Consider the following 19,694-nt stretch of genomic DNA (forward strand, 5'->3'; position numbering starts at 1 on the left):
GTATAAGCAGAGAAATATGATGATGCAAAGTTGGATCCACAATAAACTGAACCTTTTTCTTTCTTAGAATCTATTAGCCAAGCAATTTAATTAATTATAATTATTATTTTATATATATATATCATATATAAAAATAATAATTTATTAACTTGAAAAATACAGTAGCAAATACTTGCAGTAAAAACACCTTGTTTAAAATCTAAAATTGTTAGGAAATAGAAATGTATTACTGACACATATTTGTATATACTGCTAAAGATTATGTACCAAGCAAAAAGAACACTTCATCTATGTTATCAAAATACTAAATCCTCTACCAGATAAATAATGTATTGCAGGGATGGTATACGGACTAAATACAAGTTTCATCAGATTGTAGTGCTTGGCAATATTACCATATGAATCTGTTTTGGAAATAAGTCTACTTACAACTGAGTCTGCATCTGGACACTCCCTATTAAAAAAAATAAAGAAAATATATCATTATAAAATGCACAAATTATTTTATTCATACAGTTTTGGTACTTCCTTTAATATTTTAAATTAATTTGAAACACTGCATTTGACCCTTTTGCCTCAGGCTCTGTTAAAATTTTTGCTATAAATAATCCACATACAAGTGAATGAAATTTAAATAAAAGCTGAAAGTTTATGTTCAAAACACCACAGAAGAAAAACTCAAAAGCAATGCTGAAAAAGCAAACTTGCATCATAGTGAAAAAAAAAAAAAAAAAAAAAATCAGGGGAAGCCAGGAGTACCATGCTGTGTTCTGGATGAATATGCTTTTAAGAGTCAGGTCTCTGTGGCTGATGTGCACAATAAATAGGAGTCACCAATCCTAATGAAATAGTCCTCATGCAATTGCAAAACATTTTGGACAATAACCAGTTCCGAAAGAAATTAAGAATTCAGAGCATCCCTCTTTTGGAATTTCACTCGTAGTTCGTGTTTGTCAAGCACAGTTGCAGTAAAGCACTAGAAGATGTCGGAAAAAATACCTCCCAAAAAGTATTTTAAAAAACCCCAACAGTTGTCAGCAGAAAGGCAATCACATTATTCACAAGTGTTATATTTTTCCACTACAACCTTGATTTAAGCAATACTATTTAAAAAAATTAATGACACCGATTCTCTCTGATGTCTGCAAAAAGCAGAAGCAATTACATTTACAGAATGTGGGAATACGTGAGTAGCGTACAAGTCCTCTCTAATTTGCATCCTGACAAATAATCCCATAAGTGCTACTGAACAACCGTGCGTTTATATAACCAAACTGAACATACTAAACATGCACTTAGAGAAAAAAGAGGAAAAAAATCGAATTTATAGCAATCTAAATCATCTTCTCTGAAAGGCTAAATGGGTTAAAAATGTAAAAAGTACAGTGTCTTTAAAAACAGGTATGAAAACTTGCTAACATGGAAGCCTAAGTATGAAATTCAGTACAGCCTGTTAAGGAATTGACAGTGAGACGAAGGATCCCGTCTCCTCTCAAAGGCCTCACACAAAAGAAAAACATATGCGACCAAGTTTCTAATTGACTTAGTCTTAATCTCCCTCTGCTGGCTAACCTGAATTCATAGCAATACAAAGAGCTATTAAAAAAGTTATTTCACAGGTTGAAGAGACAACGTATTAATTAGACTTCTCACAAAAGATGTAACAAACAGACTTTCTGACATGTGGTTTTAAAAAGTGACTGTACTCAAACAAGACAGCCTGAAGTCCATAAAATTTAAAAAATGTGAAAGATGTGAGGCAAACTACAATGAAAGTAATTCAGCCCATAATGAAGATTTTCAAAATTAGTGAGCTAATAGATCTCAAAAAGTAACAGCAGATCTAGTATCAGTCAGAGGAGCTCCAACCGCAGCTCCCAGGATCTGTTCTCAAGATACAAAGGAAAACTCAATAGTTTGCAAATGCTGGTGAAGTGAAAAATAAAGACGTCGGGTTTTAGACAGATGTGCATCACTAGATGCATGATCCTTCTTTTAAGGTTAAAGAACTAGGTCATGCTTCTAGTATAAACTAACATTTCGGCAAATTCTGTAGGGGAATTTAAGGATTGTAGATAAAAACTAAAGCAACCAAATCATGCAAAGCTGTGGTTAGAAAAAGAAGTGAAATCCTTGACTAACCTGTATGTAATAGAATACATTGTGTATGGTATTTCCCCGTGTAAAACTATTACTAGACACAACATCCAGTTTATGTTTAAAAACTCCATTGATTAAATGAAATGCCTACAAACCACTAGAGTATTTCTAGATGTGGAAAGCCTGCCGTACACAAACTAAACAAGTTTACAGCCTAATTTAACAAGAGATTAAGAAAGGACTTGACGTCTATATGCAGAGAAGTTTCTGATGATACAGAGTTTTATCAAGTACAGCCTACAACAGGATCATCAGCTGAAGATGAAATCAAACAAAATTTAGACTAGCGACAACATTTTTTAAAGAGATCATAAGTAACTAGTAGAGTATTTTACTTAAGCAAATAATTAATCCTTTGTTATTTATTTGTCATGTTCTAGTTCATTTAGAAGTTATGGGTTAATGCAAGAATCTCTGTAAAAGCCTGTGGCATGTGTTACATAGGAGGTCAATATCATGCTGTTGTACTTCTTTCTTTCTGACTTCAGAATCTATTCATTTTTGTATTGCATGTAAATATAGAAACAAATAAAATAATATATATCAACTTTCAGTCCAACTTGTTGAAATGAAGGCAAATTCTTTTCCTATTTGAGAGTAGCTGAGCTGATTTATATTTTCTGATGGCCTCATTGTGTCATGGATTTTTTTTTGTTCTAGAAAGAGACACCTATATTATCTTTCAACATTAAATAAAATGGGGAAAAGCAACTTTGAGAAAAGTATTCGGATACCACAATGGATGAGCATACAATGGTAGAATGTGTTTCACATAGCGTAGAAGCCAGTTTTCAGCCATCAGCACCTAAGAAAATTTTCTTTCTGTTACAGGTCAAAGCAAAACATGATCTCTGAGTAAGGATACATTGAGTCATACACCCAGGAAGAGTTAATTTAGAGCTTCCAGGCCTTTACTTGCTCCAGAAAACTACTATTAAGTGCCTTAAATCTTTGCTGGGGCCAGATTACATTTCATCATCTGCCAAAGAATGAATGGAAGGAGGTGCCTGGATTGCGAGGAGGATTATAACATACATGACATGAGATTAGCTTTAGTAATAACCCATGTGGTTGCAAAATAATTATTTTGTTGGACAATAGAAGCTGACAGCTACAGAATTCAATCATACGACACTATCAAAATCAGTACTTTGTAATTAAGTAAATGCAAGACACAAAAGGCAAATGATCAAACATACTTTTTTGCTGCTATTTGATATGACAACATTTTTGCATCACAAAAAATGTAGTAAATAACTTTCCAGAGAGAATGGATTATTTTTAAAAAGGGACTAAAGCTGTTTAAAACACAAATATAATAAAATATTTATAACATTCTATTTTAATTATTTTAAACTAAATGTTCATCAGAAAAAGATATTCTTTGTAACAAAACAGTATTCTCAGATTACTGCTGACCAAAATCACACTATATACAACACTTGTCTCACCATTCATGCCAGTTTAATAAAGTACAGAAGTGAGGCCAGGGGAAAGCCTAAATCACAGAAAGAACAGATCTATAGAGGAATGACTTTTAAAAAGCAACACCTTGGAGCACTAAAGGCATCATGACAAAGAGAAGAAAAAGCATGGTTTAGAAGTGTATCACAATTAAAATAAAACACCAAAAGAAAAACAGCTATAATGCACTTTGGAAATAATTAGCACCTGCAGTTCTTAGGTCAATTATTTTTCTGCATTATATTAAAAACTAAGGCTGGTAAAATATTTTTTAAAAGTAATTTTAAAAAGTATGTATGCAGATGTTGCCTCTGAGAATATTTCTATATTGCTAAGTTTGTCAAGTAGTAAGCTATTTTCTGTTAAATCAAATACTTCTAATGAGAAAACACTACTAGAAATTATGAAAAAAATACAATGGAATATAGTGTCCATAACTACTAATACGTAGACTGCGACCAATCCATCTATGAACTTTTATTCAAACTCACTTTCTGGAGAGTTTGAACTTCAGGGAGACAGAGGACATGGAATGAATATAGCAAAGAGTATAGCTGGGACATGAGTCATGAGTTACAATGGCAGTCTTTCAGAAATGAGTGTGCACGTGATGTACTGAAAAAAACATTTAAAGATTTTTCTGCCCTTCGGTACTGTACACAAAAGTTTTTCTATTAAAAGAATAACTGAAGCTTTAATTTTGCAAACACGGGCATACGGTACTTTTTCCATGTACAGAGCTATTATTTCATTAGGAGCACACATGAGAATCACACTATCTACAATGTTCAAATGTAGAACAAGGGAGAACTGCCTACCTATGCACAGGAAAGAATGAAACGTGAGTAAACTATTATGAATACATTTATGTTACTTCCTTAAAATCCTTAGTTACAAAAATCTTAAAAAGCTGTGATGTTTTCATATTCATAGCATGCCTCTAAACTTCTGTCATAAACCCATTTTTTTGTTAAACATCAGCTAATGTTTATCCCTATACTTCTACTAGTTTTCATACAAGACAGGGCTTCAAGGTGGAAATATACTTACACAGATTCAGTATCTTTTTCTTTTTTCATTATTCCTGATAAACCAAAAGGCTTCCTCTTCCGTGGTTTTATCCCTATGGAACAAATACTTTTCATTTAAAGATCAAAGAGATAAGAACATATTTAGCAATGTCAAACACGGGTGCATATCAATGCCAACACATTTTAAATGCTGCCACAAGTGATACAAAAATCTAAGAGGGAAAATAGGTATGGAGCCAAACTAAGGGAACATTATTCCAAATTGTTGTTAAGTAGCATACCAATCAAAAAATTACATTAAAATATGTTTCAACACGTTAGTAGCATAAGTCCTTATACAACTGATTTGCATTGTACATGCAACTCTCCAAGTTGGATATGGAGACTGCCACTTTTTTTGTTTTTAATAGAAAATGGGTGCACTGCCAGTTTTGAGGAAAGGTACTCCGCTCACAGAAACTCAGCAGGAGCTATTGCTCTGACTGACCGTGAATAGCCAATGCACTTGGATCAGAAACTGAACCCTGCCTCTCTCAGCTACTGCAGTTAAACAACCTATTGTTATTTCCCTGCGTGTTCCTGGTAGCTACAAGCCCCTGTCTCTCCTAAGAAGTAGGATCTTGATCGTGCAAAAAAAAAGAAAACATCTCTTGGCTTTCCAGATGATGCTGAGTTCACGATTTCCCAGTGCTGTAGCCAGCCATAAGGCTGGCTCTCACTGAGCCTGGAACCATGACTCCCCTCTGTTTTTTTCTTCTCTGTTTTTAGCATCGGATACATACAGCTATAGCACAGAAAAAAAGTTTGCTTTCATACCTGTTTAATGTACTAAAATTAACATACATTTAAATATTCCATTACTTACTGTCACATCTGCTTCTCTCCCCAATTTTTGCTGAAGCAAAGTAGACTGCCAAACAAAATGACTAAGTGCAAGCATCTGATCCAACTAGCCTGCAATTTTGTTTTGATGTATGATACTACTGACAGCATGCTTTTGAGCAAAATGGTGGAAATAATTTGATTTCCAAAATTTAACAACTGACTATTCAAGCACATCATTAAAAAAAAAAAAATCATTATATTCCCTTTTAGAGAAATATGTTACACAGCACATAAGAAATCTCTCCACTTTTAGAAATTCTCAAGGTCAAATAATTCAAAACTTCTCAAATCAGGTAGCTGTAAACTCAGCCATATCTTTTATTTTAACAGAGGCACAATTTGCTCCAAAATTATTTTTAAATGCTAAAGTGGGGTTTATATTCTTTCTGTGCTTTATGCAGCCCAAAACAATGACAAATGGGGTATGAGAGTAGTTTGTGAACACGGATCCTCTCTGCTTCGCTCAAAAAAGATTTTAAGTCTCAGCTGCAGTCTTGGCAACCTAAAAGTTGTCGGCTGCTATAGCTATACTGTCAACTCCTCTGTCCCAAAAGTAAATACATAGCTTATGCAAATAAAGCAGTTCTTAACCACTTAAAACAATCCCCTAAGCAAAATAAGCTATGCCAACAAAGAAAGGCTTTGCGACCATAACACTGCATTAGACTTGGTGTAACTAATGTGGTAACAATGGAAAGAGCCCGTGCCATGTTTTGACACTTGTAAATTGAGTTACAACACAGTCATAAGTGAACCAAATCCAAACCTCTGCAAAAGCAGGGTCGTAGCCAAAATATATTTATAAGAAACATTAAAATTCTCTGACCTTTCTGCTGTAGGCTTATGAAGTATTATAGGCCTTATTTTTGTTGAAGTTTGTCTCTCAAAAGGAAAACTGCTTTTTAGTCTACTGGAGTACTTTGAAGTTATACAGATTCACACACTGAATGCCCTTCACTCCACGGTTTCAGGTCCTTATCCACAGCATTCTTACATAAATAACTATGCTACAATAACTCACCTTCAACTGCGCTGGACGTGTTACATTCTTCAAATTCAATAGGGCCTTAAAGAAATGACAATAAAGATAAACATTAGGTCAAATTTAATCTAAGGTATTTTAACGACTATTAGTATTTCCTGAAAATACTAGGTAATCTAATTATAAATTTAGGTGGTAACCGAAAAGCACAATTACCCTGCCAATGGTCAAATAGATTGCAAAATCATACATGTACAGCAAATCATTAACTATTTTCCCTCTTTCACACTGAAAAATTAAAATATTAGTGCACACTGTCCAAATACAATTCAATCACCTACATTATTACAACCACATGAAACGTCTCTAATTATTGTCCTCTTCTCATTCAAAGTTGCATCTATAACGTAGTAGCAGTGTAAAGTTTTCAATTTATCTTCTTTTAATGAACAAAAGCTATATAAAGAAAAATCAAACAGGAAACAATGCACAGCTATAGCCCGAATTTTGAGACTCACACTTTTTCTAACCCTACATTGTTAGTTCTTCTGTTTCCTCTTCATAGCCAATTACCTAGACAGTTAAAAATGGCATGTAGAATCTTAAAGATAGCAATAAAGAAGATAAAAAAGCTTTTATAAAAATCATCGAGACTAAACAGGACAAAAAAAGCAGAGAACACTAGCTAAGTGCTGTATCTAAATAAATTGATTATTATGGCTTTTCATTACAGTTGACACAAGTTAAAAGACAACTGTCATTGCAAAATGAAGTCCTAACCCTCATTCCTTCAATCCGGCCAGGCCTAGAATTTATTTAATCCCACAATGAGCCATTTTAAGGGAGCAAACACGCAGAAAAACCAGTGATTTTCTGTAAGACCTTGTATAGGGAATGGCAGAATCACACCGGCACTTGTGCAACTGCAAAGAAAACAGAGAGCACATGCAGGCAGGCACCCTTACTTTCAGCCCGTACTAAGAATGAGCCCTTTTGCCCCTGTTTGAAGCAGTAGCTTGCCACTGTATCCACAAAAGAAAAAACTAAGTTTAGTATGCTAGCACTGTGAAACAAGGGTTATCTTTCTGCAACCATTTTGCGGGAGCGCGCACAAGTTAATAGGCACCTTACAGATAAGATAGAGGGGAAAACTACCTGTTCCCAATTCTGTACTTGCAGGCAGCCAAAATCCTAAAAGTACTCCCAACCCCCTCACACTGCTTCAAGTGAGTTTAAAATCTTGAAAATTACAATTAAAACCGACTGGAAGTAAAGCGATTGTGGAAACCTCAAACATAGCAACTACCTTCACTCCTGACACAAAACACGCCTGCTAGTAAGTGCTCTGATTTATTTACCTTTATTATGAAATTATGATTATTCTTGAACAGCCAGCATAAAACCAAGAGCTGTGCAATTTCCAGGGTGTTTTCACATGAAATAAAGGGTGTACTTGAAAGCATTTTCCAGGATTTTCACTTGTACTCTTTTCAAAATGAGTATGTCATACTTCTAGTCTTAAAATAAACAGCTGATATAAACAGATCTCACATACAAGAAACATGGAGACTACAAGCTTCAGTTTGATTTTAAATAGTACACCATAGCAAATCATTGTACTGCAATTACAGATGCCACAATGAAAGTAAAAAATAATTTAGCTGTGAATTAGCATTGTAAATTACACAACTGGCATTGATTTGTATTTGATTCATGAAGTACCTCAAATGGTTCTATTTGTAATGTAAACCCCATTATGTATATTTAACTCTTGCAGTGCAAAATTGTGTTCAACTCAATATAAACACTACATTTTGATACCATTTCTCAAAACTGCAAATGAAAAAATTCATGCTTATGTCAAACAAATAGAAAGACAATTGAAAAGCTGATGATGTAACTCAATTCTTACCAATGTTAAGAAAATGAAATCATTTTAGACATATTACGTAAAATCTACCAGATATTTTCTTTGAGATTTTGCAGACTTCTAATGCTTTTTTAAAAATAAAAAAATAAAAAATATGTGCTCAAAATAATGACTTGTGTTTATTGTAATTAAGACCAAGTCTCCAAAATTTTCCCTGCCAGTAAGAAAAGATCTGAGTGCTTGTAAAACTGGCAGCAGGATGAGAACCTGGGACTAGAACCCATCAATATCCTGTTTATCATCATGTAATTGTTTGGCCTCCAAATGAAGCTCTTGAGAGCAAAATATCAAAAGACCAATCTCACATGACAGACAGTTAACTGCCCTTTAAATTTCAATTATTAAATAATTTCAAATGCAAGTCTAATGGCTTAATATAACAAGACAAAATATAAATTCCTAACAGCACTCTCATTTTACTAAATAAATGAGCATTTAAAGATGGCCTTCCAATCCATTCTGCTTTCCACTAAATGCACAGTAAACCAAAGTCAGTGTTCTCCACAAATCAGCAAATCTGGGTATGTCACAAAACAAAACCCAGCAAAAAACATACAGAAAAACAGATTTAGAGAACTGCAGATGTCTACATCCCCACACTGATTTAATCAACATTTTTTTTTAGGAATTTAAACTCTATTGTTTAAAATATATTGAGCAAGAAATTCAGAAAAATACCATAAAACATAGAAGCTGAAGAACAAATCCATTACTTCTTCAGCACTACACTTCAGACAATACATTTTTCATCAACTTTGCTAAGGACTCAACTACTTCTGTTTCTTGCTTCTATACATATTCCCATTAGGCCAGGAAAAAAAAACAAAAGTCAAACCAACCACAAACACTCATTCCCAAAACAAAAACAGAAGGAAAAAACTGTAAACAGCAGAGACTTAAACATATTTTTAGAGAAAAACAATACTCAAGCTTTTTCAGAATACCGTCTTTTTCTTTACCCTTTCCAGTTACTAAGACTGATCCCCAGACTTTTAAGACTTACACGAATGAGTGAAATAGATACTCAAGGCTCAGGTAAAACTCATCCTTATTTTGGATCAGTACCTTTAACTTTCACTTCTAACACATGCAGAAAGCAAACATTTTCTCTAAAAGCACATCTAAGTTCCTGTATTTTGTCCATTACACTTTCCTAACAGTTGTTTTTGAAGGTGGGGTTTTTTACAGCTTGATAAACTTTTTGTTTCAAGAGACAAACAGTCATGCTTAGTACAGAAATGCACAGATACGAAAATCAGATTAGCACCTTCAATTAGATTTAACAAAAGCTGGTTTACCTTGCAAAAATTCACATCACTCTTGCAACAATGTATTCTTTTCTCATAGGGAAGACTATAAAATGCAGTCTAAAAAACTCTGAGTTACTGAAGAATTGCCTGAAATAGTAATGGGAGCTGAGCAAAAAACTTCAGTAACCAGGTAACACTTTTCACTAAGGTCTATGAGGTTACCTCGAAAATTTTAAATCACTTTCTTCTTAATTAAACCGATTAGCTTATTTCACGCTTTACCAAAATGGGCAGTTATCACAGGAGTTCCTTCTCCACACATGTACACTGTTTCCTACCCCAGCATCTACTATCCACTTTACTGCAGTAAAGATAAATAACAATCATGAAAACAGCACTTGCTTACAACAAATTGTGGAACCAGTTACAATTCAAAAGCATCTTTTCATCTTAACTTACTTTTCCTTCTTATCTCAAATTTCTATAGGGGGCTTCATCCTTTGGAATCTCAGAAGTTCAAGACACCAGTGGCTATCCCTAACGAATCCACAAACATTACAAAATTAAGTTCAGCATTTTCCTCCAATGCCCAAAGACGTTTGCTGGTTTTGTAAAGTTTGTATTTAACCTGTCCCCACCAATATGTTGCATTATTTGTCTGCAGCAAAGGCAAATTCATACATTTTGCCCTTTTGAGTGGAATAGAGTGAAATTTGTAGCAGTTTTTAATTTCTTAGAGTTTAGTTCTGTAACTTCAGACCTCCCAACAGTTCTGCTTCCTATATGCCTGCTGTAAAGAGAACCATGTTTTGCCTGGGGAGTAGTATTTTTAAACCAAAATAACATGACAGAAATAGACATGTTCTGTGGCACTCTATGGTGAACCAATTTAGAAAACAGGATAGCTGTGATGAGCTTTTGGTTGCCCACATAACAGCTGGAGTCTCCTGTGGGCAGATGTCTTTGTGCCTAAAGATGTAATAATACTATAGCCCAGCCAGAAGTGCGTACTGCGACCACATCATCCCCTGTTAGAACCAGCTGCAGTCTCCTAGCCAGCCAAAAGGTTTTAGGCAAACATACTGCTATAGGAGCATAGCATCAATAAGGAATTCAGATGCTTTATTAAGAAGTTCCCCTGCACTGGCTGCTATACTTGTTTATATGGAAACAAAAACATTCGCATTATCACTGCAAAAAACTCTCAAAAAGCTTTCTTCTCTGAACCACCACAACATTTATCTTTCTGGTTCCCGATTCCTTAATCATTTGATGGTAGAGTCAAAAAATCCCAGTGGGTTGGCGTTAATGGAGATTGCCAGACAGGTGTAATATATACGTGCAAGTCAACGCATGCAAACTCTTGTGCTGGTATCACAATAACTTCTGTAACAGCTACATGAAGATGGGGATAAGGGGGATGCACTACCTCTTCTCTATGAAGCAGAAAAGTTTTCTTAACAGACTTGTGCCCAATGATTGAACTACAGACAGAGGCTTAACACCAACAAGGATTTCAGCTCAAAATCTGGAAAATAAGAATGGCCAAAATTTCTGAATCAACTATACAGATTCACTGTCTGTTGCAACATTCAAAGAAAGAAAAGCAGTTGTTTCACATTTAAGAAGTATTGCTGATGTTGGGGACTGAAGTCATTCCCTGAAGCAGTCTCTAGAGTCCCTGCCACATGCTAGCCCACAGCACTGCAAAGGACCATCTAGATGCTGCCATACTGCAATAATGATGATAATAATGATGATATTATTAAATATTCTGCTGTACTACAGTCAAAGCATTAAGATTTCCTTTGTTCTTTTTCTCATAACAAAACAATGTGAATTGAGAAGAAAGCCTATTCGCAAGCATTAATATGAACACAAAATAAAAGCAAATACTAGAAATAAAGCAGTACTGTAAAAATCAAAAATACATTTTAAGATACTTGTCAGAGTAAGTAAAAAGTTATGGCTGAGATCTAGTCCAACGCTTGCAAAAGTCTCTGAATTAATGTTCTGTTGGGTTAAGGATGGGTAGTTTCAGGCTCAACATAACACTTTTACAGTCTGGTCTGCCTGTTGTTACGTTGATCCATAGAATGGTAACTATAGTTTAAGCATCTCAAATACCTGTACATAGACTTGAAAGTATTTGTTACTGTACCTAAACAGACCAGAAAAAAAAAATAAATACAGTACATAGATGAAGGTTAGCCTTTGTAACAGAAAGAGATATGAGTATCTAGTGGGATTTAAGTCACTTAAGGATACATACCTAGCTATCAGGATACTAAGGAGAATTTAGTATTCTACAAAGGGTGCAGGCATCAAAAATCAGTAAGCTCCTCTAACTGTATGTAAACATTCCCAACAAGCATCATCCTAAAGCATTTTCAAAGGCAAGCTGCTGCAGCTCACAGCACTCTCACAGGGCAGATACGGACATAAAGAAAAGTCAAGTGGTTTTACAGACACGTGGAAGCAGACAGGTGCTATTTGACAAGAGACTGAAGCAAATAAATCAGGAGTGGGTTAGTTCTTAGGCTCTTGAAAATGAGGAAGCTTTGACTTGCAAGAACAGAAAAGGCAAAAGGTAACTTGAATAAATGGAAGGTTTTAATTTTAATTAATCTAATAATTTACAGTAAGTGATATTGGCATAAATTAAGCACCAGTAAGTCTGCAACTCAGGATGTATCTCCTAGACTGTTCAGAAAATACATGTACAGTTTTTCTTGTTACAAGAGGCATGTGAATATGTGGGCTTTCATGACACTAAGAGGCAAAGTGGATGGCTAGCAATAAGGAGATACTGATCTTATTCAAAGATGAATTAAGAACATGTAATTGCACCGTAAATTATATTCCAATATCTACTACATATTTAGCCCATGTCTATGAGAACAGTATTTTCAGAGTATACGCAGGGTAACTACAGAAGAGAGTTTATAAATAACAACCTTACACCTGCTACTTAATTTATCTACAAAGTGACACTAATTATCTTAAATACAGTCAGGTTTGTTGTCAACTGACTTGAAAAGAGTTACAAAACCCACCTCCACAAAACCCCAGAGACTGGTTTTCTAATCTGTGTGTATACCTCTTACCCAAAACCTCTGTGAGGGAGACACTGGGAAAATGTTTTGCTAAGGTCAAAACAAGAAAATAATTTACACTTTCCTCAATAGAGAGCAGGGGGCGGGGGAGTTTTACTGTTTGGATTCTTAAACAAACAAGGCAAATGCAAAAGCCAACCACTATTACTAGGAAGGAAAACATAATATTATGTCATACCCTGAAAAAGAGCCCCCAGTAAGTATATCAATGAACTGGAAAATCCTGCAGAGCTAAAAAGGTAAACAAATCAAGAAGTCAACAAATCAACGAAAACTGCTTTATGTTTGCATCTGCTATTGGAAACTGTCTCCTTTCTAGTTTATGGGAGACATGCATGACAGAAAGAAACATTATCCCACCCAAGCATATACTTTTATTAACTACATTTAATTTTCAATAACTGGAAACACTCAGACACTCAAAAAAATAAAATCAACCCTTCCCCCCATCCTAAGGAATCAGTTTACACACATGCATGCACACATATAAACATTAACATATCTGTTTCAAGCAAAAGCTTTTAAAAAAACTGCGTAAATCTGTACTTGTAGTTACAAATACAATAACAAACCATATTCTTGTTTTTGATAAAAACAAAAGTTTGTCTCTTTGAGTGTAAATCATGCATGAAAGGAGGACAATTTTTTTTAAACTGCATATGCTTCACATGCTGCTTCAAATGGCAAAGCTTTGCGTGCCTGGCTCAGTGCCAGTTGACAGCTCAGCTGGATATCAATGCACATTCTGACCCCCCTTGCAGCGTGTCACTTCTGAATTGTTTCCGCAGTAGAAAGTTTATTCAACCTCTCTCTCAAATTCAGTGGACCGACCATCATTCTGCTATTTAATCATAGCAGAACAGGTTATTTTTCTGACAGCACTAAAGCCAGACAGCAATTCCTAATGAACAGCTTGATACAAGTGGAATTTCGACTGTTTTAGCCTCAATTAATTCTGCTGTCAAAACAAATGACTGCTTTTAGTGTTTAGATGTTAAGCTGCATCACAAAGGTCAATTTTGTATGTACACAAACATATAAGCAATCTTTTTCTTGCTATCATCTGATCCAGTGACATGTTTATAAAAAAAATGTCAAGCTTTCAAATTTAGAAGCCAGGAAGCCAAAACATATTTTCTCAACATTACTGTTTCTAACACTAACTTCTTGTTTTTATTGCCAAAAAAGAGAAGTGATTTTATAAAAATATACGGAGAATTTTATTTTTTCCCTGGAAAATGACTTCTTATAGTAGCTTTAAAAGAAGAATAAATAAAACCAAATTAAAGCATAGCTTATTTGTAGAAATGCACACTAAAGACGAATGGCTGTGACCATCTTTGAGGTAAATAACATATTTGTGATACATTTATCATGCTAGTACCAAACTGCCACAAGAAAACATTAGTTTGTGGATTTGGTCAGCTCTACTCTTCCAAAAAGAGGAGAAGGGACAGTTGTGTTTTACAACTGGCCTGTTAACAGGCCAATCTGAGGAAAAATATTGAAATAATACTGCTAAAACTGTTTCCTTTAATCTAATCCTACAAATACGCAGTTCCACCACAAGAATCACTGAATTTCTGACTACTCTTTGTTAAACCCTCAGGATTATATACCAGTCTAGCTCTAGAGATGCTTAAGACTTGACCAAATCCTCCTTTTTTTAAAAAATTAGTGTTGAAAAAAGAAAACTATAACATGGTGACAGTACTCCTTTTGAAAAAGAAAAGATAGTGGCAGCATAAATAATGACAATTATCAGTAGCAACATATGTAGCATTTCCAAGGAAAGTCTTTTTATAGATGAAAAACTTAACATACGATGAGACCACGTACTAAAAAAGCAATCAATTCTAATCCTATTCTGTTACCAGCTTCCAGCCCTGCACTCAGTTCACTGGATCAAAGGAAACATTATTCAGACCCTTCTGGTACTGTGGGTACAAGCTCTGTGAATACAGCAAGCACACTACTCTCAAGGGGCAGTATTTCCACGTGGCTTACAGAGCAAAAACAAAGCAGAAAAGGATCATAATCTGAGTAGCTTTAAAATAATTATCAAATAAAATGTTTACCTGCAGCAAGGAGAGATTTTTTTTTTCCTCTAAACTAAAAAGGTGGTAAACATCTTCAGTTACAAAGAAAATATTTTTTATTGCTCAGATAACACAAGAACTTTCAACAAGCTACATTAAACACAGACCCAAGCCAATGTTTCAATTTAGAGATCCAACCAGCCCATAACACCTGAGTATGACAACACTGCAATTTTCAGCTGCAATTTATGAAAGCATGAGGTCTGTGAGGAGCAAAACTCATGTCAGCTAAGACACCAATCTGCAGAATGCTATGCTCCCCAAGTTCCATTCTCCACACCACTCCCAACCCCTTTTCTCATCCTCTTCTACTCTTCTCCTGCTTTATACTTCAACTTCACCCCATATTTCCTTTCTGGCTGCATAAACAAGAGGATGTGCGATGTGGCTGGTTTCGAACTATCCACAGGCTAAGCAGCTGGCATGTGTAATCACATACATACAAACACACAATCAGCTCTCTGCTGACTCTCCAAATTATTAACTTACATCATTACAACTGCCCTTCCCTTACATGGCATGACTAGTTGGGTCCTTCTTCTCTACAGATTTTCATTTTTATAAAGTCTTTGAAAACTCCGATTTTCTATCAAATTGGGTTTAAAGTCTTGTGAAAGATATATGGGTGTGTGAGGAAAAATACTAAAGAAGCAGCAGAACTGCATAAGGCTGGTCTATAAATACAATTACCTGTAACAAATGGCTCTGGCTGACTGCATGGTGCATGATTCACCTGCTGAAAGCAGACCATGCAAGTATGCAGTGATGAAAGAAATACACAGACACATTCAAGTAGTTTTCGTCTTAAAGAAGAGACAGCTAAGATTTTGGAACACCAGACACTGCAAATGTAGCCCTCATCTTTAAAGACTGCTTCAAAGAATCATGTCTTTGTAACAGTCACACATTGTACTTGTAAACCAAGAGGGGTATGGTTTCTCACTGAAGTTCTGAACTTAAACCCATGTTCAAGACATTTAATGGGACCTGTTTCCTAAAAAGAAAAAAGAGGATAATATATTTTATAGTATCCAGATTTTTTCAGACAGAAAAATCTTTTTTCAGTTAGACAAAATCCTCTCCATGGGAATGTTTTCCTGCTTTGTTGTGCTTTGAAAGTGTTTTCCTATTTACTTGTACAGAAGATTCATTTTGTGGGAAAAGAAGAAAAGTACACATGCTTAACCACCTCTTCATCCCAACTGTAAAATGGGAAGTATTAGTTAATGTATGACAGTTTCCACATATGCACCATCAATAAGCAAAGAAAGTCAATGTGAAATTCTTCCTAGTGTGCTTTTCCTGCAGCTTATGGCAAGTACGAGACACTTCTTTGTGGGGGAAGAAAGTTGAAAACACAGGAATAACATTGAGACACATGTTATTAAGGATTACCACAAAATCTCCCTTTCCCACATTTATGCCCAAAGAGTTCTTTGGAGCCCAAGACAGCGTAGGTTTGACCTTGAAATATGTCTCAGCATTTAAAAACACAAAATATGCATACTATTATCCAATATTATCCTTAACAGTATCCAAGTCAGTGGTTGCAAATGGGACAAATGCATGTAACAAGACCCTGATTTTCCACTCCTGTCTGTTCTTGAACCAAGCCATCAAATATGACACAGAACGACACAATCCTCTGAAGGATTGTATCAACTATGGCAGTAAAACAGAGAGGGACTCTCTGAAACTAAATTCCCAAGGCTTAGGAAGAAGTTTAATGACAGTAACAGCATTTCTTATACTGTTTTTCTAGATATTCCCTTTCCCCTGAAAAAAAGCAACCAATAGAGAAAACTTTTCAAAACAAATTCATTTCAACATTAAATAAAGAATTTAAATTACGAACCCTATTAATAAAATACAGGAATTTGAAATTTTATTGTTATGGTTAAAACTGGGCTTAGATATGTGCAGCTAGCTCTCGTAGCTACTGCTTAGAAGGGGTACCCCACTGTACCTTACATTGCCAAAATGCAGACAAATCAATATCTGTCATGTAAAATGGAATTACTGACACAGAAGGCCACACAGGTGATCTATAACAATTAAGACAACAATAAAAAGATAATTAAGACAAAACAGAGAAGATCCTGCACTTCCTGAGAACCACCATGGACACACAAGGTCAAAAACAAGTCAAGTGAGAATTCATTTTTAAATGTCAGAATAAATATTTGTGTTCAAGAAACAGTATGACATACAGACCTAGTTGACCAGACAGTCAATTCAATGCAGAGATTGTCCAATGGTAGATTGTCTTGGAATAATGTATTATCATGTTGCAGTATTATTGTCAATTAAATTCTGAGCTAATGATAAGCGGGACCCTGTGAAACACAACTTAGTGACCATTAACACTAGATAGACCATTATATGCACAGTTTAGGTTTTATTTCATTTTTATTAGAAAGGTAGACTATTAGACACGATAGGTGGTTTGGGGTTTGTTTTTAAGTCCAACTTCAGCCTCCCATCTTTGCTTCCCTAGTTTAAAACCACACTTTTCCTCAAGAAGCTTGTGTTCTTGTAACTTAAGCCATTGCTCTTCTCTAACATTGCAGTCTACTAAGAATGAACTATATGTATAGATGTTTACAAATAGGTTTCCAAGTCTTTCCAGATTTCAGAAAGTTTCATTTCTTGTAAGCTTTATCTTCTGATAGAAAAAAAAGAGAAAAGAATATACTTCTTCCTTCTAATTTTGCTAAGTACACTTCTGGTGAAAATTTCATGTCTGAAAAGACCATTTACTTACTGGCCTAGTTAATTCTGTCCAAAGAACATTTTCTATTTTAAAAGAAAAAGAAATTAAATCTGCCAAATCTTTTCGTCAATATTAATTCCATATAAGGTTATGCTACTTCACGTAACTGAAGCACAGGTTTTGTTAGCATAAACCACATCTCAATATGTTATTTCTATTCTCAGGTGTGTAAAAGGTCTTCAATAATTTTTATTATCGTAGTAACACCTATCCTGCATCCTACCTTTCTGATGACTATCACCTAATTAGTATCTTTTTCCCACTTAAGTTACCAAAATGGACATTGCTTTGCTCCCACAGCCCTGAAAAATTTACTTGCGTTAGGCTGCAACCATTTTTATTCATTTGTAGCAAGAAAATTCAAGAGGATCCAACAGTACTTCATCTTACTGAGTGTCCAAGCTCATCTAAAACCTGGCTTTTGCCCTGTTGTATCTACAGATGTTGTCTAATGTATTTTCATCAATGCTACTAGTCTTACACTTGCATGAAGAGACTTTTTGAAAAAAACTTGCACAGCTACAACTCTCCAGAAGATTAAAAACAAATAAATCACAATCTAAAACAAGTTTGCAACTTAGGCATAGGTAATTATTAAAAATCCATGTGGGCCAATGAGACCTCCTAAAGTCCAATCAGCTTTGGCAGGTTTGTTGTTTATGCAGGGACCCAATTTTTGCAGGTAAAATGAAACAGACATCTAGGACAGGAATTAAGACACATTTATTGGTACAGCTCTTGAACTTAGTTTCTTTCATTAACTTCTGAAATACAGCAATGGTCTGCCTTCCTTTACAAAGAATACTTTTTGAATCCCTTGGATACTGTCAGTGTTGATAAACTCATTCCTCTGTCTCTGTGTAGAATTATGTGCGGGCACAGGCTTTGAGAAACTGTGACACTTCAGGCTATTTATGCACCCAATCGTAAGTGTTGGCAGCATTAAAACGTTCACAATATTTACAGAAAATATAAAGAAAATCATTTGTAAGAAGATAAAATAAATACTTGCTTTGTTACACTTCCTTGTGGAAAAGAAGGTCAAAGATGTCATGCAGAGCTGTTCAAAAATTAGTATTAACCATTTTCAGTGTTTATTTCCATCTACTTTGTTGCTGTTTAGTGTCCTAGAAAAGCATTTTTAGAAATGCTATGAACTATTATGTTATCAAACAAACCCATGGAAAAAATAAATGCCACACCCAGCACTGTTTCAAGTCTCTCTCTCAAAGCAGAGTTCATTATTCAAGCACATAAAAAGCTAGTAGCTTTAATCAAAGCAAGCTTCAATAATCCATGAACCTTGTTTTTCCTCTCAATCTCTGGGAAAGGACTAACTTGTTTCTAAAATCTCTTGGGAGTAATACAGTTATTCTTAACCCTTTTTTTTCTGCTTTACCCTGTTCATCTTGTACATTTCTTCATTAGATATAAAACATGTAGTTTAACAAAACACGCTAACTAAACATGAATATTAATACGGGTGAGCACAATGCATTTACAGTATTTGCCCTAGCTTACTAGTTGTGGTGCAGCTCACTTTAATGCTCCTGCCATTCACTTTTGAAAAACCACATAAGCAGTACGGTCCATAGGCATTTAGGACTAAAATGCCCACATAAGCAACTAGAAAAGACCTGATAGCATGTCATAAAGTCACACCAAACTTTTCACTAATGCCCCATTACCACCAACAGCCAGCCACATAAAACATTATTCTAATCAAATAATAAGAGCTCAACTGAGTTAACTGAATCAGAAATCAGTTGAATTAAAGCCTAGGTAAAATTTCTTTTTTATATGTTTACTAAACGGAAGCTTTAATGCTTTATAATTCTGGTAACAGGCAATGCTGGCACCATTAATGAACTTGTAAGGAATCCAGATAAAACTGCTTTGCTTGCCATCAAAATAGTAACCATTACGGTTTATCAACAGTTTTGTAGCCTGTGAAAAGTCCACATTGCTTTCAGAAGGAACGCCATACCTAAATAAAACATTATT

The 19,694-nt window shown here is 35.0% G+C and overlaps 1 protein-coding gene across 1 annotated transcript in view; it reads right to left on the bottom strand.

Annotated features, from left to right (window-relative positions):
• FCHO2 (FCH domain only 2) overlaps positions 1 to 19,694 on the bottom strand; it is a 78,628-nt gene that overhangs the window by 33,720 nt on the left and 25,214 nt on the right. Inside the window, exons 8-10 of the mRNA XM_009884266.1 lie at positions 6,562 to 6,606; positions 4,675 to 4,747; positions 430 to 454 (exon numbers count right to left, since the gene is read on the bottom strand). Of these exons, the coding sequence (XP_009882568.1) occupies positions 430 to 454; positions 4,675 to 4,747; positions 6,562 to 6,606 (143 nt within the window). The remainder of the gene's footprint in view (positions 1 to 429; positions 455 to 4,674; positions 4,748 to 6,561; positions 6,607 to 19,694) is intronic.

Source organism: Charadrius vociferus, unplaced genomic scaffold, assembly GCF_000708025.1.
Source record: "Charadrius vociferus isolate BGI_N301 unplaced genomic scaffold, ASM70802v2 scaffold183, whole genome shotgun sequence".
In the NCBI taxonomy this organism is placed as follows: Eukaryota; Metazoa; Chordata; class Aves; order Charadriiformes; family Charadriidae; genus Charadrius; species Charadrius vociferus.